At 39.3% G+C, this 26958-nt stretch overlaps 1 protein-coding gene across 1 annotated transcript in view; it reads left to right on the forward strand.

The window, feature by feature from the left end:
* The window catches only part of CNTNAP2 (contactin associated protein 2), a 1628923-nt gene that overhangs the window by 1494740 nt on the left and 107225 nt on the right, over nt 1–26958 (forward strand). The window contains exons 17-18 of the mRNA XM_034761282.1: nt 10037–10255; nt 12238–12474. Coding sequence (XP_034617173.1) covers nt 10037–10255; nt 12238–12474 — 456 coding nt within the window. The remainder of the gene's footprint in view (nt 1–10036; nt 10256–12237; nt 12475–26958) is intronic.

Genomic DNA, 26958 nt, shown 5'->3' on the forward strand with positions numbered 1-26958 from the left:
GCTGATATTTTTACAAAAATAAACACTTACAGTACTGAATAGCACAGTCAAGTCCTGGTCTATGACTGAGGCCCATAAGAGTTATGGTAATATAAATAATAACGTACCAGATATCCTTTACACACTGAATCTTTTCTCCTATATTTCCTTTTGTAGTTTGTAGTTTCCTGCTATTTGAGATTTTTTTTAGGTTAAAGTCAACACGTTTGAATGTAAAACCTCCTGTTTCACTTGGGAGTTAGCATCAAGGTTAATCACAAGGTTCCTGTCTGAGAGTGTTTGCTTCATTCTTCAAAGCACCTGTGGGGATGTGCACCCACCCATGTATTTTGTTTTCTGTCTTAATAAAGGAAAGAATAATTGGGCCCAGGGCAAATTAAGAGAAGACAAGCTCCTGTTGTCTAGTCATGATGTTAAGATGAGTGAACTTGGTTTCCTTCATGTCTGGATTTGATTACATGTGAACAGATGTGGTTGAAAGTGTCTCCTGGTGAAGATAGGGTGTGAGCATCTTGGGTAGGGACTTAGTCTAAGCACCAGGTTTAGAATATATCATTTTCCTAGAATCATGCATTCAAATAGTCTCAGTGCTGACTAAGCCCTTCATCCTTCTTAGGTAGATAAAATGAGTGCATCTACCACTACATTTGGCACTAATTGGAGCTTTTGCTGTCAGTCTCATCTGATGGGCCAAGGACTTTATTTACATATAGACCAAATTAGCTCTTACAGGACTGACAAAACACAGCTGAGATTCATTATGGGGAAAGTATCAAAGGGGTAGCTGTGTTAGTCTGGATCTGTAAAAGCAGCAAAGAGTCCTGTGGCACCTTATAGACTAACAGACGTATTGGAGCATGAGCTTTTGTGGGTGAATACCCACTTCTTCGGATGCATGCTATTATGGGGAAAGTTTGCTTTGCAGCTTTCTGTGCTGCAGGGTGGATAAATTTTTTAAAAAATTAAAGAGGAAAAAATATGTAGTTTAACGCAATATTTTTATTTACAAATTTGCTAGCTCTTTACTTTCTTCCCATTTTTACACTCTTAGATGGCTAAAGTAGCTACTGTTTCTTTAGTTTAGTTTTCCAATTGTTAACAGAATATCAGATATTACACAGAGATTTTTCTATGAAGAAGTTTCACACTTAGAATGTTCATCTATGCTTAAAATGGCAATGCCAAGGCTTCATTAACATCTTTACTGTAAGAATAGCACTATTCAAATACTACATCGATAGAAAATACCCTGCACTCTATTTGCAACCAATATCACCTTCCAATAGATTAAACTTTGACATGTCAAAAAAGTTGAAATGTCCCAGCCAAGCTACACTCCTCCATCAGGATTTGCAGCCTGAAATCAATGGGACCATGCTCCTAAGTCACTTAGGTACTTCAGAAAATCCCATAATTTGGAACCTAACATTGGACCTATGTGTAGAAATAGGCCATAGTCACTTTGTTAATTAAAGTCTAAATAACTTTTCATTAAAATGTTAGCTCCAAAGACTGCAAACATTTACACACATATTTAACTTAACTGAGGTCATTAGAACTACTCATGGGAGTAAAATCAGTTATCTGCTTAACTGTTTGTTGGATCAGGGATTTAATTTTGTTTGTTTGTTTGTTTTTGCTGTTAGTAATTTCTGTAAAATTCAAACAACATCCTATTAGTAGTGATTATTTTAAAAAAATAGTTAATTATAAATTAACAAAAGCACAAATGTTTAGATTCATTTTACAAAGCCTCAACCTCATTTAAATATGTTTTAATTGGGTCGTTTAAAACATGATGAAAATTTATTATTTAAATCATCTTGTCTTCCTGGACATGTTTAGAGGACAAACAGAATGAATGTTTATTCTCCAGAGCATTCACCTTTTACCATTACATTAGCTGGGGGTCACTTTCTGCAGTCCAAAATTGCCCAGATCCACACTCCATACCTGGGCACTCATGATACCGGTGATCTGGGTGCCCACATGAAAAGCAGCCCTCCACTGCTGGCCGAGTTGATGCCAACCCTGAGCTTTTGTCCAGTCTGGGAACTCAGAAGCTGGGGTTTCCCAACAGGAGCCAGTCCAGGGTTTGGTGGCCTGCTGGGCCCCTTGGAGGCTGACACTTCCAAGACAATACTGTCCGATTGCTGATTCCCCTGGTTGGGTTTTCCCTTGAGTCAAGGACTGCCCCTTACCTCCAGGCAGTTGCTAGTGTGACATCACCAAAGCCGTTTCAGTGGCTAGATAATTTTTAGCCTGGTAGCACAAGCTCCATAAGTCAAACCTCTCATCCCGGGCTCAGAAACTCACTGTGTAGATGCACCCCGTATGACCTTAGACAAGTCACTTTACCCCTCTGTGTTTCTGTTTCCCTACCCATATAATAGGGATCCCTCTGTGTACCTTCCTTTGGAAAGTGCTTTGATGAAAATTGCTATGTGAGCTAAACTTGTGTTAAAAATATATTATAAAAATATATAAACCTCTTTGAAAAGCCTCTTTTCTACAAAAGCACCTAGCATAATATACATAATTAATAAATAACAATTATAATAAATTACAATTCCTTTGGGGGCTATTGTATAGCCTTTGCCAAGCAAGCTAACGCAAACATTTCATACTTTCATTTAAATTTAATATTTTCATTTCCTGAAGCAACATTACATTCCAACTAGACTGAGCCACTATATAAGACTTTAAAAAAAAATTATTTCTTTAAGCAAAGGGCTTTTATGAAACAATAATAACAATAAACCCTCCCTATATTGATTCCCCACACATATGCTCTCCAATTATGAGTAAGGCCACTGTATTCAAATTCTGCTTCTTCTCTACTTGAACTACTGAGTAATTATTGCCTTCTCAGAACATTTCTATTTGCTTAAAGTGCTCGTCTGCCAGTGGAGAGGTCATGGAGAATTAGAATGTACCCACACGCAGTCAGATGGGTGAGGAGCCTGTCCGTCCCAGGCCGTCATACACACTCCATTTGTGGCCACTCAAAATGGCAGGCAGTCCCTGTGTTCTGGGGAGTGCTGGAACTCCTTTCTTGGCAGTTGCGAATTTCCCCAAAGAGACAGGAAGAAGACAGAGCCATGCTGCAGCCTGCTCATACACCCACGAAAGCTCAGGGAGGGAGAATGACTCTGCACCACCCCTACTTAGGACTCTGCATTAAGGGTACAATCAAACCCATAATGCGTACGGTAGGGTGCATTACTAGAAGTGGGACACAGGAAATATTATGGCTCTCTGAGCAATCAAAAAAGCTATATCTGGAAAGAAAAATGGTGCCATCTAATGGTAATTCATTATTTCTTGGTGCAGCTTCCTAGCCCTTGCAGAGTGGCAGGTAGTGAGTGGCCAAAGCTGATAGTAGTATTGTTAAAATAATGCAGCTGTAACTGCACACTTCAGGAAATGACTCCACACAGCAACTCCATTCCATTAGTTCCCTATACACTAAGAAACAACAAGAAAGGGGGCTTTTATCTGAGTTCAGTACAAAGCAGGTAGCCTGGAAACACTAACAGATATACCAGGAATGGGGAAAAAGAGGATATTGGTGCTTAAAGAAAGCTTATATGTGAAAGAAAGCTTAGAATCAAATGAAGTAAAATTGTAAATAAATCAAACTGTATCATAGAATCTCTAATAATAAGAATATAGCGGTAGGGATATATTACCGACCACCTGACCAGGATGGTGACCGTGACTGTGAAATGCTCAGGGGGATTAGAGAGGTTATTAAAATAAAAAACTCAATAATAATAATGGGGGGGTTTCAATTATCCCCATATTGCCTGGGTATATGTCACCTCAGGTCAGAATGCAGCACCACCTTTGCCCAGAGCCTCCCAGCACTATGCTCAAATGCTGTACATGGCTTCAGATGCACACTGCAATTTGTCATACATCTAAGAACAGAGCTAAAGATTAGGAGAACATATTTCAGGGACTCAAGGTAGAGACAAAGCCCATTAAGAGATAGTAAGGTTCCTATCAAATATAGGGATAATGAAGGAATCAGCTGTCCATTTATTCAGGCAGTTTGGTACATGAGATACACATGTTGTAGCCTGAGAAAAACAACTGGCAAGGGAAGGGATTGTAACATATTTAATTTATAATTCAGATTGATCCAAATATTCAGGTTTCATTCAGATAGATATGGGGGCTGGAGCTTATGCCAATTTGTCCACTTGGAATACTCAGCATTATAATTGAATACCTTTCTAGAAATAACCAGCTAAAATGGCACAGAAGAGGGACAATATGTTAATTGCATCTTTTAAAGATTAAACTGAAATGATTTTAATAGTATCCAGACTTGTATTTCAAGCAATTAATGTGACAACTTACACATGTCCTTATAAAATACAGAGCAGCTCCTTGTTGCAGTGGGGCAACATATCTTAACATATCAAATACCTTGTCCATTCTCATATGTAATCTAATTGCAATTTTACATTAATCAGATGTAGGTACTACACACACCGCAAATTAAATAAGGTCCCCTGAGGGTTTAACTCAGAGGACAGCATAATCATCAAAAAATATTAGAGAGAGAGACTGCAACTTTAGAAGAAGATCCCTTATGCTTTTTGCACAGCTTTTTGATATAAAACATTCAGTGTTTTTTGTTATTGTTTTTCTCTGTGATTGGTTTTGTTGTATTGTAAAACACTTTCAAAATTCATAACTAGAAAAGGTTAAAAATGCATGCTGATGATGCTATCAGAATAAATTAATAAAAAGAATAGCTCACAAGCCTTAGGCATTTGGTTGAAGAATTTCCAAAGGGGTTTAAATAAACCTTTTTTACCATAGATGCGGTGTTAAGAGGTAAATCTCCTAAACAAACAATTTAATTGTGTGTTTGTCTTGTAAATAATATAGTATCACCTTTTCCAAACTCTGAGGCTAAAACTATATTAAAATTGTATCTATATTTACATTTTTACATTTCAAAGACAGATTAAAGACAGTTTTTCAGTTCAGTAACCTTTTTTATAACACCTACTAGTTCAGGAAGAGATTTTTTCTGTCTTTCTCCAGGCAACAAGAATTTCAGTGCGACAAGGAATCAATAGTATCAGGGATCAGCAACCTTTCAGAAGTGGTGTTCCGAGTCTTCATTTACTCACTCTAATTTAAGGTTTCACGTGCCAGTAATGCATTTTAATGTTTGTAGAAGGTCTCTTTCTATAAGTCTATAATATATAACTAAACTATTGTTATATGTAAACTAAATAAGGTTTTTAAAATGTTTAAGAAGCTTCATTTAAAATTAAATTAAAATGCAGAGCCCCCCGGACTGGTGGCCAGGACCCGGGCAGTGTGAGTGCCACTGAAAATCAGCTTATGTGCTGCCTTCGGCACCCGTGTCATAGGTTACCTACCCCTGAAATATTTTCAATGGACTTATTGGTATTTATAAAAATAAGTTTATAGTGACATCACTTAGAAATGCTAAACCTAGCAGAATTCATTTAATTTCTGATTGCAAGGGTGAATATTTTATCATCAGAATGTGTCCAGACTGGATGTCTAAAATGTCAGCCAGCTCTGAATGCTTAGGAAGGCACTGGGTCTGATATTCCACTGCCATTTACCTTACATAATTGTTTACACCATGCAAAGTGTGTGTTAGATGCTACTAACTCAGAATAGTAGCATTTTATACCCAATTTGCTCTGCCTTTGTGCATATCTGGCACGTAAATACCTTGCAATGCCGGCAACAAAAGTGCCATGCAAATGCCTGTTCTCACTTTCTAGTCACATTGTAAATAAGAAGCCAGCAGCATTATCTCCTGTAAATGTAAACAAACTTGTTTGTCTTAGTGATTGGCTGAAGAAGTAGGACTGAGTGAACTTGTAGGCTCTGAAGTTTTACATTGTTTTGATTTTGAGTGCAGTTATGTAACAAAAAAAATTGTAAGTTGCACTTTCACGACAAAGAGATTGCACTACAATACTTAATGAGGTGAACTGAAAAATACTATTTCTTTTGTTAATCATTTTTATAGTGCAAATATTTGTAATAAAAAATAATATATGCTTTGATTTCAATTACAACACAGAATACAATATATATGAAAATGTAGAAAAACATCCAAAATATTTAATACATTTCAATTGGTATTCTATTGTTTAACAGTGCGATTAAAACTGATTAATCGTGATTAATTTTTTTAATCGCAATTAATTTGTTTGAGTTAATCATGTGAGTTAACTGTAATTAATCAACAGTCCTACTATAAATGTAGCAGGAGCTAGGAGGAACAGACTGCAAAAGAATAACTGTAAGTAGCAGGTGTGAGGACGAGCAGTCAAAAGCAGGAGAGATGAGCATACAGGAAATCTGTGTGACCAAAGGATTACAGTGTCTTTTTCCCCCCTATATGACATACGTTTGAAAACCACTTTCTCTGAACTGGCAGTCCTGTGAATACCAGCCATCTGTAAGCATCTCTTCCTCTAGTGGCAGTCTCATCATAGCAAATATCATCAAGCAGAGAACTCTAGAATGGAATTTTTCAGCAAGGACAAGCTAGAAGAATGGTGAAATGAGAACTGAACCACAAAGTGTTCTGGTGAAGAGAGAGACTCATTGATTCATAGATTTTAAGGCCAGAAGGGACCTTTAGATCATCTAGTCTAATCTACTTTATAACACAAGCCATGGATTTTGGGGGTAGATGGGGAAGTAATATGACAGAGGTCTATAAAATCATGACTGGTGTGGAGAAAAATGATTAGGGAAGTGTTGTTTATCCCTTCACATAACACAAGAACTAGGGGTCACCTGATGAAATTAAGGGACAGCAGGTGTAAAACAAACAGAAGGAAGTATTTCTTCACACAATGTACATTCAGCCTGTGGAACTCATTGCCATGAGATGTTGTGAAGGCCAAAAGTATACCTGGGTTCAAAAAAGAATTATATAAGTTCATGGACAATATGTCCATCAGTGGCAATTAGCCAAAATCATCATGGATGCAACCCCATGCTTAGAGGGTCCCTAATCTTCCAACTGCCAAAAGCTGAGGATGAACGACAGGGGATGGATCACTATAAATTGCCCTGTTCTGTTCTGTCCCTCCGGAACATCTGGCACTGGCCACAGAAGACAGGATACTGAGCTAGATGGACCATTGGTCTGACCCAGTATGGCTGTTCATATAACTGTCTCCCCAATGAATTTGGCTCCAAACCATTGTGGGTTTTTTGGGAGGGAGAGTCAACTCTAGCAGGTAATTTTTCAGCAGGGACAAGCTAGAAGAATGGTGGGAGGGAGACTTGCTGAAAAAAAATCGGTTAATTGCTAGTCTTTTAGATGTCTAGCTCTATGGAATCTCTGGATAAACGTGTTCACCCATCTGTTAAAGTCCCAATACTAATAGTTTTTTAGTTAAAGATTCCTCTGACTGCTGTATACGCTAGGATGTGGAGTCAGAAATTTATTAAAACAGATAAATAATGTTGCTTACCTGTGAGAACCAATAGTAGAAGTTGCTTGTAGGAGTTACTAACATGCAGCCTGCGAGCAATTTTATCCACTCTTTAAGAAGTACATATTGATATACTTCCTATTTTCTTAGGCTAGCAAACTGGCATACAGATTTACTCTCCAATATTTTATGTGATGCCTGTGTTAAATTTGTTTTCGGGATATGTCAGTGTAATCCATGGATGCTATACTTCTTTGGTGCTTCTTCCCCTTTCACATTCAACAAATCAAAACAAAAATCTTTGATGAGAAGTACATTGTTTTGAGATGTTTATTCTTTTTCCTCTCAAGTTACAAAGTGAAATATTAAAAATTTAAGACTAACTAGTATGAATTTTATTCCTGCATATTTATGCTTTAAAGTCACAGTTAATATTTTCCTCCAATTAATATGAATTTCCTTGTGTTTAAGTACCATTATCACAGAGAAGAAACCTTTCAGGCTGCTATGCAGACCTTGATCTTCAGCCATTATTAAAGCTGAGCTATGCAAGTCTGATGGTTCTGGTTGAAATGTCTTCATCTCTTCCTACCCCACCTCTCTCTCTCTCTCTTTTTCCCCTTCTATTTGCAATTATCTTTTTTTTTTTAATGGCAGCTGCCTTCACCCAGAAGACTGAGAGCAAATGAGCCTCTTTTAGAGACTTTTAAAGTAGACTCAGTGACTGAATACTAGATGGGGTTTCACAAAGTCACCCACTGGCAATGTCAAAAATGCCGTCAGGTCGCTGAGAATGAAATGTATACTCTGCTTAGCAGTTCTCACTCTTATAGCCTTGCAGACAGCCTGCTTTCGGGAAGCAATTAAGGAGTTGGAGACAGACAGTGTGCAGAGATATGAAGTGTTTTTTTCAAAGCAGCCACAGTGGAGACAAAGCCACCCACTCTTCAAGGCACGCTGCAATGCTTCCTGTATGCTAATAACTATACAGATTTGGTTCTAGTTTCTAATTTGCCCTACCCTTATATCCCAAACCCCCAGAAGCTTGAATTCTTCACCACATCAGAGTAAAACATTTTTACTAATCTCTGTAGCCAAGTCCTGAGCAAACAAAAGCAAACTGGTTGAGTTGAGGGGCCATGAGAGGTGGTCACTTCAAAAGAGGAAATAGTCTTGCAGGTAGCTGAGAATGGTGGATGTTTCACTACCTAGACACCTGTATAATTCTCCTTCTAAACTTCTCTCTTTCCATAAAAGAGAGGGGAAAACAAAAATAAGTAAGATTTTTGCAGCAAATTTTGTTTAAAAAAGCATTCATGATTATGAAAAATGCTTATTCATATGGTATCTGTTTTGGGATGTGGTATAAACATAAAAATGGCTACAGTTTGATTCAGCCTTGAAAAAAGCACCATGGAAATGTACTAGCCTGGGCACAAAAAGTATTTGTTCTCCTTTTAGTAGGCTGATAGGTAATAATGCTATTTTACTAGCCCATCAAAAGCAATTTCCCTGTATGGGTGAGTAAAGTTTTGCAAGACAGGCTGGAAGTGAATTATACACAACATGAGAGGCACAACTGTATAAGATCCCTTTACAGCCCTTTGGTGCATAAGAATTCTCTTAAAAAGGATGACACAACTGCCAGAAGTTGCTTTCCCTGGATTCTTTTATACCTAAAAAAAATGAAATAGACCAAAAACCCAGTTGACTTTACATCTAGGTTAAATCCTCCTTTGTGAATACTATCAGTAGCAATCCATTTTCTGATAATTCTTTGAACTGGTTTTCTGCCATTATATAATAATTTTACAGCCAAAAGGGAGCCTAGATGAATCATAGCAGGCAATTTGAGATCATGTTTCTCATCAAAAGTGATCTATTCCTCATTAATCACTTTGCCCTCCTTAGTAATAAGTGTCAATTATGTGCTTTGCTGAGCAACACCAGATTGAAAAGTCCTTTAAAGTATAATATAAATTTATAAAGTCTCTGTACATTTTTGGACCATCCAGTGTAATTTAATCTGCCTAAGAATTTCATTATTACCATCTATAAATATATATTCAGCCTAGTTGAAAATTTGCCATCAAAACTTTTTTCCATGGAAAATTAGTCTTTCAGCTAAACAATTTTTGGTGGAAACTGTCTTTTTTCTAAAAAAATAATTTTTACTTGGAAAACTGAAACCCAGAAACAGCTATTTTTCTCTGATGAAAAGTTTGAATTTCCTGCTGAAAATGTCAACACAAACACTATTTTTTCCTTTATGTACAAATTTTCTATCGAAAAAGAACCATTTTTCAACTGGCTCTAATATTTATACAGTAATTTTGGTGGAACCCTGTTAATTTTCTGTAGAACCAGATTTATTTAATTTCTGTTAAATTCCATAGGAATTTTCCATAATGGCTTCCTGAGAAGTGCTAAGCGCCATCAGCTTCTGTTGAAGTCAGGGGTCTTGAATGCACTCAGGATTTTACAGGACGGGTCCCAAGGTGGTGTCCTGTTTAAGAGGTATAAACAATCATACTTTGAACCTCTGATGGATGTTCTCCCCTCTGGTATTTCAGCTGCTATTGAAGTGTCCTTTTCATTTGATGTTGGAAACGGCCCAGTGGAGATCATTGTCAGATCCCCCAACCCACTCAATGATGACCAATGGCATCGAGTCATCGCTGAGAGGAATGTCAAGCAGGCCAGTCTGCGGGTGGACCAGCTGCCACAGGAGATCCGGAAAGCACCAACGGAAGGCCACACACGATTGGAACTGTATAGCCAGTTATATGTTGGTAAGTAGCTGAAGAAATAACAGGCCCCAATGGTCAGTTACTCCATTCCAGCCACGTCACATTGGTGTCAGTTACGGTAATATATCAGGCTTCTTTCCAGAAGCACTTAGTGGTGGTAGGGTACAAAATGAAAAGCAATGTAGGTTATAGAAGGAAGGTGACCCAATTCAGAGAAACAAGTACTGCTCTGGTATCCTATTATCATTTCTCCTTCCTTATTTGTAGCTCAAGCCTTAGGCAGGCAAGCAGGTTTTGTCCAGATATTTTTTTCCAAAGGATCTCCCACTCAGCTATTCAGCCAGGAACTGAAAGAGGCCTGGGAACGTCGTGCAGGGAAGGAAACTTATGGTAGTATTGTTTAGCTGGCGTCTCTCTGACATGAATAGCATCTCCACCCTACTTAGATTTGATCTCCCCTCCCCCATTTACTGTATTCACCCTCCAGTCTGACACCCCATCACCCCACCTTTTGCTTGTGAATTTTAATAGCCAATTATATTGTACCATATAACAAAGACACATTTCACTGTTTGCCTACCCACTTTCAAATGTTGCTAGCCTTCACTGCATTTTGGATACCAAAAGGCTGCTATTCCAGCAACACTCATGCTTCTTTAGCTTTTGGGGCTCCACAATGCAGACATGGTGAGTGTTGTTAGGTAGGACCAGGTTTGCGTGAAATGATGAGCAAAGAAGCACTTTCTTGCCTCTCTGTATGTCTGGCAACAAGACAAGAAAAAAAATTCTTTACCTCGTTTCCTTACATCTTAGTGAAGGCTCGGCACCAGAAGTAAATTAAAATGATGTACAGAACCTTCAGTACCTTGGTAAATATGATACTGTCAGTGGAATGGAAACAGCCATGTGTGTCCCCGTAGTACAGTCATTATTCACAAGCTCAGTCTCTTCTTTAACATTTTTAGCATTGCTAAAGATGATCTGAAATAAAAAGTCTGTTGCTGAGTAAACTGAACTATAAATAGGGTTGGCAGAATTCTATTTTTATTTTCTTATCATTTCAACTGATCATGTTTATTTTAATCATTTTTTCAGATTTTTATCTATTTAAATTTTCACAGTTGTGGGCAGTTATGGGGAGGGTCAGAATAAGGGGGGATTCAGAGAATAATTAGGCAATAGACAGTGAGATTCAAAAATGTCTGTCCTACCTGGTACATTACAAATCTTTAGAAGTGTTCGTTGTTTGACTGTATTACCAAAATTAAATGTCTGTGATTGCACTAGATTTTCTCTCTGAATCATAACCATGGTCAACTCTACTAGTGCCATAAATCTGAATTGCCCAGTAGCATACTGAAGGAACTTAAGGTTGAACTTAGGCCTAAATTACTGAGTCCTAACGCTGGCTCTCTGTTAGCAACTTGCCATGTGCGCTTGGGAAAGGCACTTATGCCCACATTTTGAGATTTGATTGCTCTACTTTGGGCATGTAAATCTATATCTAGACAACTTAAGTACGATTTTCAGAGATGATTGAGCATCTGTGCCTCCTATTGTAGTTTGGAAGTGTGGGCCTAAACCTCTTTCCCAATTTCCCAAACTTCGCTATGAAAAATGTAATACTATGTAAGAAATTATTGTCATTATTATTACTACGTATTATCATCAACCTATAGGAAAATGTTGCTATCCAAAATGTATTCAAGCATAAAACCTATTATTGCCCCAGACGTGATCTTTAAAAATATATAGGAAAAAGAAAAAATTAAGTCTCCCAGCCAAGAGACTGAAGGCCAGATTCTCGGCTAATGGAACTACACCTCTTATGCCATCTGAGAATTTGGCTGAAAGCTTAGACTTACTGCAGTTTGATTGCATAATGAAAAAGGAATGAATATTTTAGGCTTTTAAAAGACATCCCAACCTACAGTATGTCCGGCTGTAGTCATCAGCTCAGTGGGTTATTTGGTATACAGCAGCAATAATGCAGTTTAACTCTTGATTTCATTATTATCTCTCAGGTGCCGCAGGAGGCCAGAGAGGATTTCTGGGTTGCATTCGCTCTTTAAGAATGAATGGGGTGACTCTGGACTTGGAAGAGAGAGCAAAGGTCACCCTGGGGGTGAAACCTGGCTGCTCTGGCCACTGCACCAGCTATGGCATGTACTGTGAGAACGGAGGTAAATGTGTCGAGAAATACAATGGCTACTCCTGTGACTGTTCCAAAACTGCGTATGATGGACCATTTTGCATAAAAGGTAAAAATCTAAATGTGGAAGTCAAACCAACTAAGCCAAACAGAATTACAAATAAATTGTTCAAATGTCATGTGCATCCCTTAATATTCTTACAAACCTATCACATTCACAGGGATCTGTTCTACCACTTATATATGGTTACTGCACATTTTCCATTAGTGGTAATGGGCATTTCCTATTTAAATCCAATAACACATGGAAGAAAAGAACTTCAGGATTGTCTGTACTCTTCCCAGCCGGGTCAGGTGTTATCCTGAGCTGCTGAGTAATAAATTCCTATTACCACAGATAATGTTTATTAATTCAAACAAAAGCTGAACTTTTCTAATACTCAGAGTGACTTAGGTACAGAGTATTATTTGTAACTGTTACAGATCAAGGGGCCAGTGTTTGAATACAATCTTTCTCAAATTTTTGGTTGTTCAGACCCAGGAGTTTGGTTGAAGTTCCTCTGGGTTAGAGATTGAGTGTCCCGGGTCAAGGGGAGGTTCATAGTTACAGTAAAGTAGTAGGGCATTTTGACTGGGCACAATGACTAATAAAGCACAGATGATATATCCATTTCATCTATTTGAAATGGCTAAGATACTAATTAAATCCTGAAAACCAAGGTTTATAATGAATCACTTTTATCAGAGGAATTTCCATTATGTTGACATACCTACCATCCATTTAAAAAACAAAACAAAAAAAACCCCCAAAAAACCCCAAAAGTCCAAAACACTGCAAGAAAATTGGAGATGACACTCCTAATTTCTTTTTATATTTGTTTGTGTATTTTGATTGGAAATGATAACAGCAAAATTAAATAGTATTGGGAAATGTAGTTTCCCAAATCAACGCATTTTTTTAAATTTGATGGGCATCCATTTGTTTACATAACATTTCATGAATATTCCTATATTCTTTTGCAACCCACTGCTGAAGATTTGATCATATTTGCCTGAGGTGCTAATCTCTCTAAACAGCCCTCTTTCACTATGTGTGTCTTATAAATATCTAAAATCATCCAATCTGTTGCCTTTCTTAATTCTTTTCTAGAAGTTGCCTCATGTGGTGCTAAGTCTGTGATTTCAGCTGAGATCATTTATTCATTACTCTTCTCAATGGTTTTCGTGATTCTAAGGAACCTTTGGTCTCATAAATTGTCTATCGCAGTGTTCTGCCTTTAAATTACCCACCTTACCAGCAATCCTGCAGGCAAGTCTATTCACCAGTCATCAAACTGCCCTTGAGCAGTTCATCATGTCTGTAGGGGATAACTACTATCCTTTGGCATTCAGTTTCCCAACTCCTTCACAACTACTCTTTTTTTCTTTTGTAAGGCAGGCCTCAGGCTTTAGAGTTTGTGCTTTCTATTCTCCTTCTCTTCCAGACATGAGATTATAGCAGAAAAGGCCAGCCCAAGGATCTCTTTATGCACTCCCTGGTTCTGGGCTGAATTCCCTCCTCCCCCATGCTTTAACCCATATCTATCCTCACTTTATTCTATCATACACAACAAATTCTGCATTATGGCAGGGGTTAGACTAGATGGCCCTTGCAGTCCCCTTCTAACCCTATGGGTCTATGATTCTATCATATTGTTACCGATTTTTTAATCCAGCGGGTAACCAAAATTCGGGATCTTGTGTGTTGTTTCCAATAAGAGGAGAAATTGATGATGGAGTCAAGTGTTTCTTTCAAATGCAATCCTGTTCATTTACAAACAATGTATAGAGTACTGTTTCCCTGAACAAAGCAGGAATCAAACAGCAGGAGACCATTTCTTTGCTGAAAGCTTCAACCCCCTTTCAGCCAACGCTTGGCCCCAAATCTCTTTTCAAGGGTATGTCTGCACTGCACAGCGAGCTCAGGTGCCTGGTATCTGGATCTGAGCACACGGATTAACATTCCCACAACAAAGTGCTACCCCCATTACCGTGTCCTCACTGTTTCTTCACTTGGCCATGTGTGGCTGGGGGCATATCCCATGGCTCTGTATGCTGGGAGGCTCCAGGATTCTATCCCAATCAGTTCTGAGTGGCAGTGTGTATTTAGAACTAATCTAGTACTGAGACAGACTTATCCCTAGAGGGTGTCCCTTTGAGACAAAATGGAGGTAATTTTAACAATGTCAGTCTTTTAAAGATCATATGTATTGATTCAGAAAATAGTCACTGTCACATTCCAGTGAACTTACTTTTTAGATGTATTATTTTTCCAAAACTTGTCACATTTTTTTTTCTGTTTCTTTTAGGGATGGGCCAACCGCAGATTGACTGAAAATCAGCCCAAAGCTTCAGTCAAAACTAGATCTAAACAAAATATTTTCTTCTTAAAATAGAAATACCATAAGTTATACATTGCCCGTTACAATGGGGTTCCCTCCATTCTTGGTTTGTCCATAGGCACTACCATAACAAAAGCAAGAGTAACAGTTATTGTTATTGTTCTTACAATGGTATTTCTCATCTGACCAAAACCATGGAGTACGTTTATATACCTCTTTGGATCTTTGGATGTCAAATTATTTTTAAAAGTTAGAAGGTAATATTTTTCCATTTTATAGATGAGGGAATTGAGGAATACAAAGCTTAAGGGTCAATTTAAGGGCCTCTGATTCTAGGTGCCTCAACTTTTGGATGTCCAGTTTTAAATATCTAAGGCCTAATTTTCAGAGCTATCACAGTTCCCATTTAATTCAATTAGAGTTATGCATGCTCAGAACCTCAGAAAATCAAGCTTTGGGTATCCAAAGGTGGGCACTCAAAATCAAAAGCAATTTTTTGAAAATGTAGGCCTAAATGATTTGCTCAAGGTACATAGTGAATGAGTCACTGACAAAGTTGGGAATAAAACCCAGAACTTCAGACTCTCAGTTCCCTGCTCTGGACACAGGATCTGGTTTAAGGAAATTTCCAACGACTTTTATAGATCAACCTAATTCCAATTAGCTGCAGATTTTGTAACTTGATCATCACCAATTTCCTTTTCTGTTAGTGCTGAAATCTGACTTATCTGTGTGGAAAATCAGTTATCTCTTCCCTCCAAACCTAATTCAATGTTTGTGACCTCATGATGGTTCTTCATAAAAGCAACCAGGTGGCATCAAAAGCAAACTGTTAAAGGATAATGTAGACACAAAACAGGTAGCTTTGGAAATGCCCCATGAGCAAGAGAACAGTAAAAATCCTGAAGCAATGCTGAAAATAAGGTCTCTAAAACACTTGTTTCGGCCCACTGAGTTTTATGTTATAAATTTAACTTGCTGTATGCCTTGTAAATCCAGGAAAACACTGGAACATCTTGTAAATGTTCCCAAATTCTCAAGGTTTTCAAATAAACTGGCTTCTACATTTATTTCTAATGACACCTCATGGAGTTTTCTACCATATGCTGCTTTTCCATGAAATAGGACTTGGTTGTCACTCGATGCTAGGAGAAAACACAGAAATAGTACATAACAATGAAATGAGGTTTTGGCAGAATTATTTGCTGTATTGCGTTATCTTTGCTGGAGTGTAGTAGTGGCTCTTTTATATCTAGCAGTTATTCAAACACATCTCACTACTGTCAAAATATTATACCTAAGTAACATTTTAAATATAGCTGGTTGAAAATACCAACGTATGGAATTTTCACTACATTTTTTGTAAACATTTTGAATTTTGATCTCCCCCCTAAAAAAAAGAGATGAAATATTCATGAAAATTTTCATGAAAAGTACATCCCTTTGGTCAAGCAGCTCTTATTTTTAATGCTAAAGCTATTTTGAATAACATTGTATCACTTTTGCTTTTAAGTACATGTGTAGCTGAACCTTGTGATCTTTTGCTTAATTATTTTTTGCATGGATAAGCAAGTGACAATTGTATAAGTATTTTATAAATGATTCGACAGTCACATCATGGCCTGATGTACCTTATTGTTGTTAAAAAGCACCAGTTACACATTGTGATATGTTTCAGAGTAGCAGCCTTGTTAGTCTGTATCCGCAAAAAGAACAGGAGTACTTGTGGCACCTTAGAGACTAACAAATTTATTTGAGCATAAGCTTTCGTGGGCTACAGCCCACTTCATCGGATGCATAGAATGGAACACACAGCAAGAAGATATTTATATATACAGAGAACATGAAAAGGTGGAAGTAGCCATACCAACTGTAAGAGGCCAATCAACTGAGATGAAAAGAAGAACAGGAGTACTTGTGGCACCTTAGAGACTAACAAATTTATTAGAGCATAAGCTTTCATGGACTACAGCCCACTTCTTCGGATGCATATAGAATGGAACATATATCGAGGAGATATATATACACACATACAGAGAGCATAAACAGGTGGGAGTTGTCTTACCAACTCTGAGAGGCCAATTAACTGAGATGAGCTATCATCAGCAGGAGGGGGGAAAAAACCCTTTGAAGTGATAATCAAGAAGACCCATAGAAGGTGTGAGGATACTTGACATGGGAAATTAGTGTAATGACCCAACCATTCCCAGTCTCTGTTCAAACCTAAGTTAATTGTATCTAATTTGCATATTAATTCAAGTTCATTAGTCTCTCTTTGGAGTCTGTTTTTGAAGTGTTTTGCTGCAAAATTGCCACCTTCAGGTCTGTCACTGAGTGGTTAGAGAGGTTGAAATGTTCTCCCACTGGTTTTTGAATGTTATGATTCCTGATGTCAGATTTGTGTCCATTTATTCTTTTGCGTAGAGACTGTCCGGTTTGGCCAATGTATATGGCAGAGAGGCATTGCTGGCACACGATGGCATATATCACATTGGTAGATGTGCAGGTGAACGAGCCCCTGATGGCATGGCTGATGTGATTAGGTCCTATGATGATGTCACTTGAATAGATATGTGGACAGAGTTGGCATCGGGCTTTGTTGCAAGGATAGGTTCCTGGGTTAGTGTTTATGTTGTATGGTGTCTGGTTGTTGGTGAGTATTTGCTTCAGGTTGGGGGGCTGTCTGTAAGCGAGGACTGGTCTGTCTCCCAAGATCTGTGAGAGTGATATGTTTTCTTTTTATAATATGTGAGTGGCTTTTATTGTACAGGCTATACAGACTGTAGCGACTGACAGCACTGGCTAAAGCCAGATATATGGTTGTGCAAGGAAATTTGCTATTTTCCTCTGCTATATCAATCCTTGCTCTTGCTTGGTCAGAGACCAACAGTCATGCTGCCTTATCACATTATTTTGTTATATGTGCAAATGGGATTTAGGATGAGACAACCAAGCTCATTTTCCCTTGTAACCTAAGCCTGGATTTGAGGTCAGTTCTCTAGAGATAACATGGTTAATGGTGCACCACTTAGTTATTTAAGGCGATTCTGCTAGCCTTACACTGAGAACAACATCCTGTTCAAGTAGCCCCCCTGATTTGACACTACATAATGCCTTTCTCATCAAGTAGTCCCATTGAAATACTGAGGATCAAGCAACTATACAGCATAAGTAAATGTTGGCAGAACCTTGCCCTCATAGCTTTTAAACTACGATAACAAACTTCTTTATAGTATGTATGATAGATCTGGTCAGGCTCCCCCAGTCAGCAGCTCACCAGATTGCTGTGAGGGGATCCAGACACTAGATCCTGGGTGTTTTAAGCCTCCGGAGTCTGAACAGAGCCCAGGTGCTGTCACTGTCTTGGGGTCCCTAAACATACTCTCGGAGCAGATCTTCTATCTGTCACCCCTTCCCAAGAGCATGCAGCACAGCACCCTGGAAATAATTCTGATGCCTCTGGCTTCCCTTGTAACTTAAATACGTCTCCCAGAACACCACCCAAAGGTGTGAATCCTCTGGTTTATCTCTTCAAAGGGCCACATGGCAAGTGTAGCATACAACACAGACACAACATATAGAAATCTAACACATGATTGCTCTTTATTTAATCACAGGAGAAATACACAGATCTATACAAAAACAAATAAACCCTAAACTCATTTCCCTGATTTAGTCTCTTCATCACTCCAGAGCATTCTGTGGGCTGGGGTTAGGGTCCTCTGTAGGATCCAGGATCCTTCCCCTGCAGCTGCATGACTTCTCTTCCTAAACTTGAAGCTTTTCTCCCTAGGTGAGCTTGCTTCCTCTGTCCCCTTCCCTTCTTTTGACCAAATTTCCTCTGTGTGTCTCTCTTTTCTCTGTGAGTCCAAACCCTTGCCTCTTCCCCTTGTTTGGGAATTTTCCATTCTGCTAGTGCCAGCCCCCTGCAGAGAGACAGTAGAGAGAACAGTTTTCCCCTAGGATGCAATTACTCTTTTGTACTCCCCAGCTAAGACCTATTCAGGTGCTGATAGTTCTTTCACGATTGTCCTTGGTGTAGCAGAGACATGCTTTCTGGCTTGTAAGTCTTGGGGTAGGTCTACACTTACTTCCTGGTTCGGCGGCAGGCAATCGATCTTCTGGGATCGATCCCGGAAGTGCTCGCCGTCGACGCCGGTACTCCAGCTCGCGAGAGGAGTACGCGGCATCGACGGGGGAGCCTGCCTGCCGCATCTGGACCCGCGGTAAGTTCGGACTAAGGTACTTCGAATTCAGCTACGTTATTAACGTAGCTGAATTTGCGTACCTTAGTCCGAAGTGGGGGGTTAGTGTGGACCAGGCCATGGTGATTACACAGACCCAGAGGCAATCCATGATACAACAGTTTTAGAATAATATCAATCAGAATTCATAAGACAGATCCCCCAAACCATCACAGTATGTTTTTCAACATCTGCTGTGGGTCCTACCCACTCTTGCATGCCAGGTTTTTCAGTTTGGCTGTACCTGGGGAATGGTAATGGAAGGAGTGATATGAAAAGTCTAAGCAAATAAAGTGGCATTGACATAGAAGGTCAGGATAGATTGGTTTATAACTAGCAAATGCTTCTCAGGGTAAGTACAGGCCATGCACTGTGGGGGAGATATTTATTGAGGAAATTCATGCTTAGAATTATTGATTGATGACTGGTAAGAAATTGCATTGTCTCCAGTCTGATCAGTGGCAGTTCACACATCTGATTGACATTTCAGGTGCCTGAATATTATCGTCCCCTTACAAGGACAAAGCTGTCAGAATGCCGTTTGCCATCTATTTTTATTTTGTTGTTGGTTTTTGTGGGTTTGTAATCAGCTCCATTTGTTCTTTCGCTGATCTGAGAAAGATTGTTACAAGGAGCAGCCAAAATGAGTCTGCAATCCTACAGATTGCTTTCTGACCTTATTCTGTCCTTCGCTTCAGAACCTTTTCCTTCACCGTGGTCCTCCCATCACCATAATAGCACTTCTGAGAGTTGGATTTGTTTGAGCTCAATTTTCGTAGTTATAACTGGGGTATCTTTAAAACAACTGAGGGCAAAATCCTAGAATCAGTATTTAGCACAAGTGTCTGTGTCATGCTCTGGAGATCTCCCAAGGGGGCAACTGGAGGAAGAAATTCTTCCCCCGGGCATTGAAATGGGAGGGACCCAGGGGAGAGAAGTGGAAATTGCCCAGCACTACAATCAGTTCCCATTCCGGGCAGTCCTATGACCTGTGTTCCACAGGAAGTCAGATTAGAACAGAACAATGGTCCCTTCTGACTTTATAACCTATTTAAGTGGCAGTGGAACCAGTCCACAGCTGATGCTTTAGCACACATGCCTCCATGTATGTTGGAAGTCTAAATTCAATCCTATCCTTTTCTGTGCACAGTTGCCTAATATGCATGCATAAATACAGGATTTAAGGACACAATGGGTGCACACAGATGTATAGTACAAAACTCCTTTTCTTCCTGTGGGTTAGCCTTTATATTTAAGTAGAGTCCAAAAGCAGGACTGCACTTACAATATTAAAAGGCTTTTCTGAACCAGATTTGCTGTCTCTCCCTGTAGCTCTTTCTGATGCCAAGAGGAACTCAGCCTTTTATAACACTGGGTTAGTGCTAACACGATGGTCTGGCTGTTAGGCTGAGTTAGCAAAACAGCTCTTCACCTTCCGACAGAATCCTACAGTCTGACACTTGGTCAGATCCAAATTCTGCCCCATTTATGCACATGTAACTTCATTTACTTAAAAATGCCCGAATGTTTTTGCTGTAAATACATTTTTTTAAAGTAAGTGACATTTTAGTTCTTATTACTCATTGAACTGAAGACCTTGTGGACTAAAATAAATACTGTTATCTATTATATTCAGCATGGCCTTGGTCTTTCAACCATAACTGTATAAAGACTTTTCTTTGGATTATGAATCCTGGACCTTGATCATGCAAATCTGAGCAGATGTCTGCCCACATAAATCAGATAGTAGGGTCCAATTGGTTTGTACAGAAAGGTAACTAATGATGCATACATATTTACTGAACAGATATATTTGTGAAAAATATTATACATTCTGTGAAAAGGTTCTAAACAAGTATATCTCTGTTTGTCCTGCATGTACTCTCTTATTGAGCATGCAGTATATGCTGCTTTGAAAATTACATTTCTCATAAAGTCATAGAATTTCTTTATTGGAAAAATGTTTTATTTGATTTTTAATCCAAAAAATCACCTTCCCTTCCCCACTCACGTTACTCAAAGAGAGATTTTGACCAGAATACAAACCAAAGTAGTGGGATAAAGCTTTCCAGTCTACCATCGGTCATAATATATTTCTAATAAAGAGCAAAGATATATTAATTTGTTAGTCTCTAAGGTGCCACAATTACTCCTATTATTTTTTCAAAAATCCTGACAGTTGTGGGTCAGAAAGCATGATAAACTTTCAACTTCTCTGTCAGCCAATTACAATAGGACTGTCCTGGTGCTAGTATCCACTGAATTCAATTTTTTTACTGGAGATGAATGGAGGAACTACAGCAAGCTTTTTAGCTGCTGTGAATGAGGATCCATATGAAGGCAGAGCAAATCCAAACTTCTCATGCAGGGTTCCTGTATGCTATATCCATATGGTATACTTTTATAGCCCCCATTACCTAATATCCAAGCACCTCACAATCTTTTAGTTTGTATTTTGTCCTCTGAACACCCCTGTGAGGTAAGGAAATATTATTAGCCCCATTTTACAGATGGGGAACTGAGGCAGAGACTAAGGGCTTGTCTTCACTGTAACAGTTAACTCAAGTTAGTACAATGGAGTTACTACGGCACTCAAGCAAGCCTAGTTCAAGGGAGAGCAGCCACACTGCAAAACAACACCTTAGTTACACAGAGCGATATGATTAGCAGCACAGAGTGATTCAATTAGCTACTGCTGAGTAGTTGTAACGAGGGTTGTTGCATCCTCACTGCACCACTAGCTCAAACATCAGCATCACTCAAGCCTCGACCCACCCCCTCTGATAAGCCAGCTAGCTTGAGCTTAACACACTGCTTAAATCGAGCTAGAAGTTTTTTGTGAGTGGACAGGAGTCGAGTTAGGGGTAACACTAGAGTTTATAACTGGAACTAACTGTCCTGTGAAGAGATACTCTTTGTGACTTGGCCATAGTCACACTGGAAGCTTATGGCAGAGCAGAGAATGAAACCCAGGTCTTCCAAGCCTCATTCTAGCACCCTAACCACTGGGTCATCATCCCATGGAGATTGCAGAAAGCAACTGCAAATATTTTTGGAATTGCTCTTGCAACACTAGAAAACATCCCCTGACGTTACTTCTGGGAGCATCTCCACATAGAACTACTGATACCTCACAGGAACATGCAAAAACATTTTCTTCAGGCACGGTTCTTCTGATGTGTATTTTATGCAGCTTTCTTCTTCACCTGTCTTTTTTTCCCTGCTACTTGGGATATTTTCATATAAATAAACAGCGGGAATCTCCACTCCACTTGGATGCAGTGAAGGGGTGCAAGCTCCATGATCCTGGGCCAGCCAGACTCAGCATAAGTTAGAGCTTCTAAGGAGCAGGTCTAATTTATTCCCCAATGTAATGTCCCTCAGTGGCTGCAGCACAACACCTGCCAGCCTTCCTCTGGCATACCCCCTTCCCTCTATGCATAGTGAAGTAGAACCAAAGTTCTGAACTGTTTGGGTGCATTTGTGCAAAATGGAATTCTAATTATAGAAACCCTTCACTTACAGTGTGGAATAAAATGACTTCATCAGGAGCCTGATCCAAAACCCATTGAATCAATGAGAATCTTACTATAGATTTCAATGGGCTTTGGTCAGGCTGCATAAAAGACATCATTGCATGTTATTTTTCCGACGTTGCCTTCTCTGCCTTGAGCACTGATATATTTAATCAGAGAAGGGGATAGACATTTAATGAGTTTGTATTGTTAATTGGAATAAATAATTGCTGTATTTCTCCAGTTGACTCCACCACCAGAATGCTCAAAAATGTACAAGTATCAGAGGGGTAGCCGTGTTAGTCTGAATCTGTAAAAAGCAACAGAGGGTCCTGTTTATGCTCCCAGTACTTCTGTTAGTCTCAAAGGTGCCACAGGACCCTCTGTTGCTTTTTACAAAAATGTACAGTGATGATAGCCAAAGAACACGCCTTGGAAATGTTCTAGAAAACGCTTTAAATCCCCACTTCTTGTCTGCACAAACTAAACATACAGTGGGACAAAGAGCAGAATAAACCCTAAGTGCACCGAGCAGTTAAATGGAAATCATTACAGTCTTCAAAAGTGCATTGGCTCTCCCAGATCAAGAAAAACAGTGAGACTCTTACCTTTACTATCCTCTGGCCAGCAGGTGTCTCAATAGTCTAGGGCAAGTCTACTCTACCGCAATACATTGGCACACATGCACAATGCGCCACTGTAGCCTGTCTGGTGAAGATGCGCTATGCCGATGGGAGAGCGCTTTTCCATAACCATAATTATTCCATCCCCGCAAAAGGCAGAAGCTATGTCAGCAGGAGAGCGTCTCCTGCCACCATAGCACCGTTGTGGACACTGCTTTAAGTCGATGTAACTTATGTTGCTCGGGGGGGGGGTGTTGTTTTTACACCCTCAAGTGACATAAGTTATATCAATTTAAGCGGTAGTGCAGACCTGCCCTACAGTCTTTGTGACCACGGACTGGCAAGAGTTGCAGTTTCTGGTGCTGTCTAGCACTTCTGGTAGTACAAACCATTCCTGGCATACTTCCTATAGGTAGTTCATACTCTGTACTGATGGAGAGGGGATAGAGTTGAGAAACATCTAAAAGAAGACGATAAGACAAGGAAAGAGGCTTTGTTAGGTCACTTAAAAATCTGTGTGCGAACCACAAGGCTTTGAGATGTCTTTGGTGTATGCCCTTGGTTGGAAACATCGTCATGAGATGTCTCACTCTAACAATCAAAATCCAATCAAGTAAAAACAGAGGGCTGAATATCTGATAATTGGCAGGCAGTATGAAAAAATAATTATACTTATATTCCTGTGAGCAGGAAAAACCTTGCAGCCTCAGCACTGGGCATGGCTTCCAGCTATAAGCCTATATTTGAGCTGAGGTTTCTGAAGTAAAGAGACAAACATCCATTGTTGCTGCAATTTTTCATGTGTCCTTCTATGGTGCAGCTAGCATAATGTTCATCATCGTGATGTAGTCCCACAGCCATTGTAAAGACCTGCCCCAATTGAAGTCAGTGAAGTCTTGGCATTGACTTCCAGGGGGCTAGGATTTCACCCCAATGCACAATTATACCCCATCACCAGAAATAAGCCCCTTAACAACATAGCTCTTGATGCTTATCAGCAGAAAACATATGAGGCTTTATTAAGACACAGTAAGCCCACAGAAGTAACCAGAATTCTTTCGGATAGGGGAAGATCACCACCCAGTTTGGAACTATTTGGAAGTCTATCAGATGACAAGTGTCAGACAGTGATCACCTGTCCTAGTGCCAGTGCAATAGAGATATCCTGTCTTTAAGTGTACTGCATCTAAGTAACTACTATATTAGAATGGCATTTTTTACTCAACAGGTCTGCTTCATGTATACATGCAGAGTCCTATCTGCTTATCTGAGTGGTTACAATAAGTTTACCCACTTTTTTGACTCCTGTTAACAGCACAGAGCCAACTCAGCTCTTGCAGAAGGATCTGGGTTCTGTAGCTATTTTGTGCATCACCGACAGAATTGTGTATGAAGTTCTGTTCTCGACACCTGACCTGTGACAACCCATTGATGGCAATGGCCTTTTACAGTTGTCATGAAGATCACAATCTGAAGACGGTCAGGTTCTGGGTATAACTGAGGGTAGCATTTGGTCTGCGGAATCTTAATTACTTGTGATGACGCATGAGAAGGAAGGAGAAGTCAGTGGAGTTTCACTGATGTAAAACCAGGAGGAGAGAAGAATCAGTCTGCAACATTAGGCTGGAAATCTCATGACAACTTGCTTTCCTTTGAGATTTGTGGTCATTCCTGCCTGTGGTCCAGGTGGAAATAGCACAAGAACAGCTTTTATCAAAATTTTCAACACCTCTGGCCCTGATTGGAACTGGATTGTGCCAAAATGAAAATAATCGAATGATAGTGAGGGTAGGGAGTTGCTGGAACTATTTTGAACCTCAAAATAAGTTTGTCAGTTCTAAATCTATCTGTGTTTTGCATGGAGGTTTTGTTTCATCCCTTTTTTAAATGTCGGAGTAGATTTGCAAAATGTATATGGTTCATATTGAGAGTATACTTCTGTCTTGGTAAAATTACTTCTATTGTTTCACAAATCCTATCTAGTGCTTTTCCAAGCAGCTAAGCCAAACTTCTTTTTTTATGTTTTTGCTATGACTGTCAACAGAGCATGACTGCACTGCATATTGGTTTGGAAATATGTGCCACTAGCCAAAGAAAACTGATCTGCTACTGCCATGATCACTTCCTTAAAGCTTTTGTCTTGAAAAGACAGTGTAAACAGTAACCCTTTATCATGTTTTATCTCCTGTCTCTTCTTTTCAGATATCTCATCTAAAATGTTCCAAAAGAGGGCAATAGTGGAGGGAGGGATAGCTCAGTGGCTTGAGCATTGGCCTGCTAAATCCAGGATTGTGAGCTCAATCCTTGAGAGGGCCATTTAGGAAACTGGGGTAAAAATCTGTTTGGGGACTGGTCCTGCTTTGAGCAGGAGGTTGGACTAAATGACCTCCTGAGGTCCCTTCTAACCCTGATATTCTATGATTTCTCTACACCTCATCAACAAGGAGTTGTCTTTTATGTTAATCGTTATTTTTCCTAAACAAAAAATGTCATTCCCTATTTAGGCGCAGATTCAGGAAAATATCCATTCAGTCAATAGTGCTTTACACTCATTCTTAAAAGTTTTCCTGAATCAGGGACTTAGATGCCTCCTATTTAAAAAAATCCTTGAGGTGATCAGTGTTTGGTGTCCTCCCGGTAGAAAATTTCCTCATTGATCAGCAATCTGCATTTCAAAGTCGTAACTGAGTACAATTTAGAAAAAATGATCTGCCTTTGGATTATGATATTTGAACAGAAAAGTAATGGGCCCACTCCTACAAAGTGCTGGGCACGCTCACCTACCTTTGTAGTCAGTCAGTACATCCCTATTCAGCAAAGCCCCTAAGGATGGATATTTAGTCGTGTGCTTAAATCCCATTGACTTTAGCATGTGTTTAAATGCTTTGCTGAACTGGAACCTGAGCTCAGGGCACTCAGCACCTTGCAGGATCAAGCCCAAAATGTATAATTTGCTACAAAAGTCCTGATCTATCCAGAGTAAACTGTGTCCCTAAGATTCTTAAAGGCAAATGTGAGGCAGATTTTAAGGTATGCTGCAATATATGGTACATTTATAATTATTCAGCTATTCTGGTAATTATTTATGTGTCCTTACCTGAAGTTAGTTTCAAGAACATTCCATTTATTTTGCAGGTTTTAGACTGTAATATAGGCAAGGTTAGTGTCCTGCATGAAATGTCTCAGAAATGTCACATGAACCATGAAAAAAATGTTTTCTTTGTTCATTTTTGGCCTGCTGGTTCAGCCCACATCGGCGAGAAAGTGGGCAGGGGAGAGCTGGTACTCCCAGCCAGGGAGCCCTATTGTGCTAGGCACTGGGCAGAGATGTAGTAAAAGACTATCCCTGCCCCAAAGAGTTTGCTGTCTAAAAGATAAGACATAACAAGCAGGTAAGGCAAACAGACTGGGAGGGAAAAGGAAAAAACAATAATTTTACAGACGAGCTGTGTGCACAATTAATAGATGTAACAAGCCAAACAATAGCAGTAATATTGGCTCACCACCTGCCTAGCAATATGTTTTTTTCTAAGCGAAATGAGTCATAGGGATGGATTTCAAGGATAATAAGGTAGCAGCCATATGAGTTTTTGCAGGGAGCTTTGAATTGACACCAGGGTAACTGAGAGCAGACTTTCACCCTATACATACATGTATCATTTCACCCATCACTGAAAAACAACTACACATGCAAGTAGCCTTTCTGCATCAGCAGCTCTAGACAATGATGTAACACAGAACTATCATACAGTCATTTGTTAACATTTACATAAGCTGCTATTTTGGGGCAAATCCTACAGACATTTACTACTGTACATAGTACTTAATGC

This window comes from Trachemys scripta, chromosome 2, assembly GCF_013100865.1.
Source record: "Trachemys scripta elegans isolate TJP31775 chromosome 2, CAS_Tse_1.0, whole genome shotgun sequence".
Classification (NCBI taxonomy): domain Eukaryota; kingdom Metazoa; phylum Chordata; order Testudines; family Emydidae; genus Trachemys; species Trachemys scripta.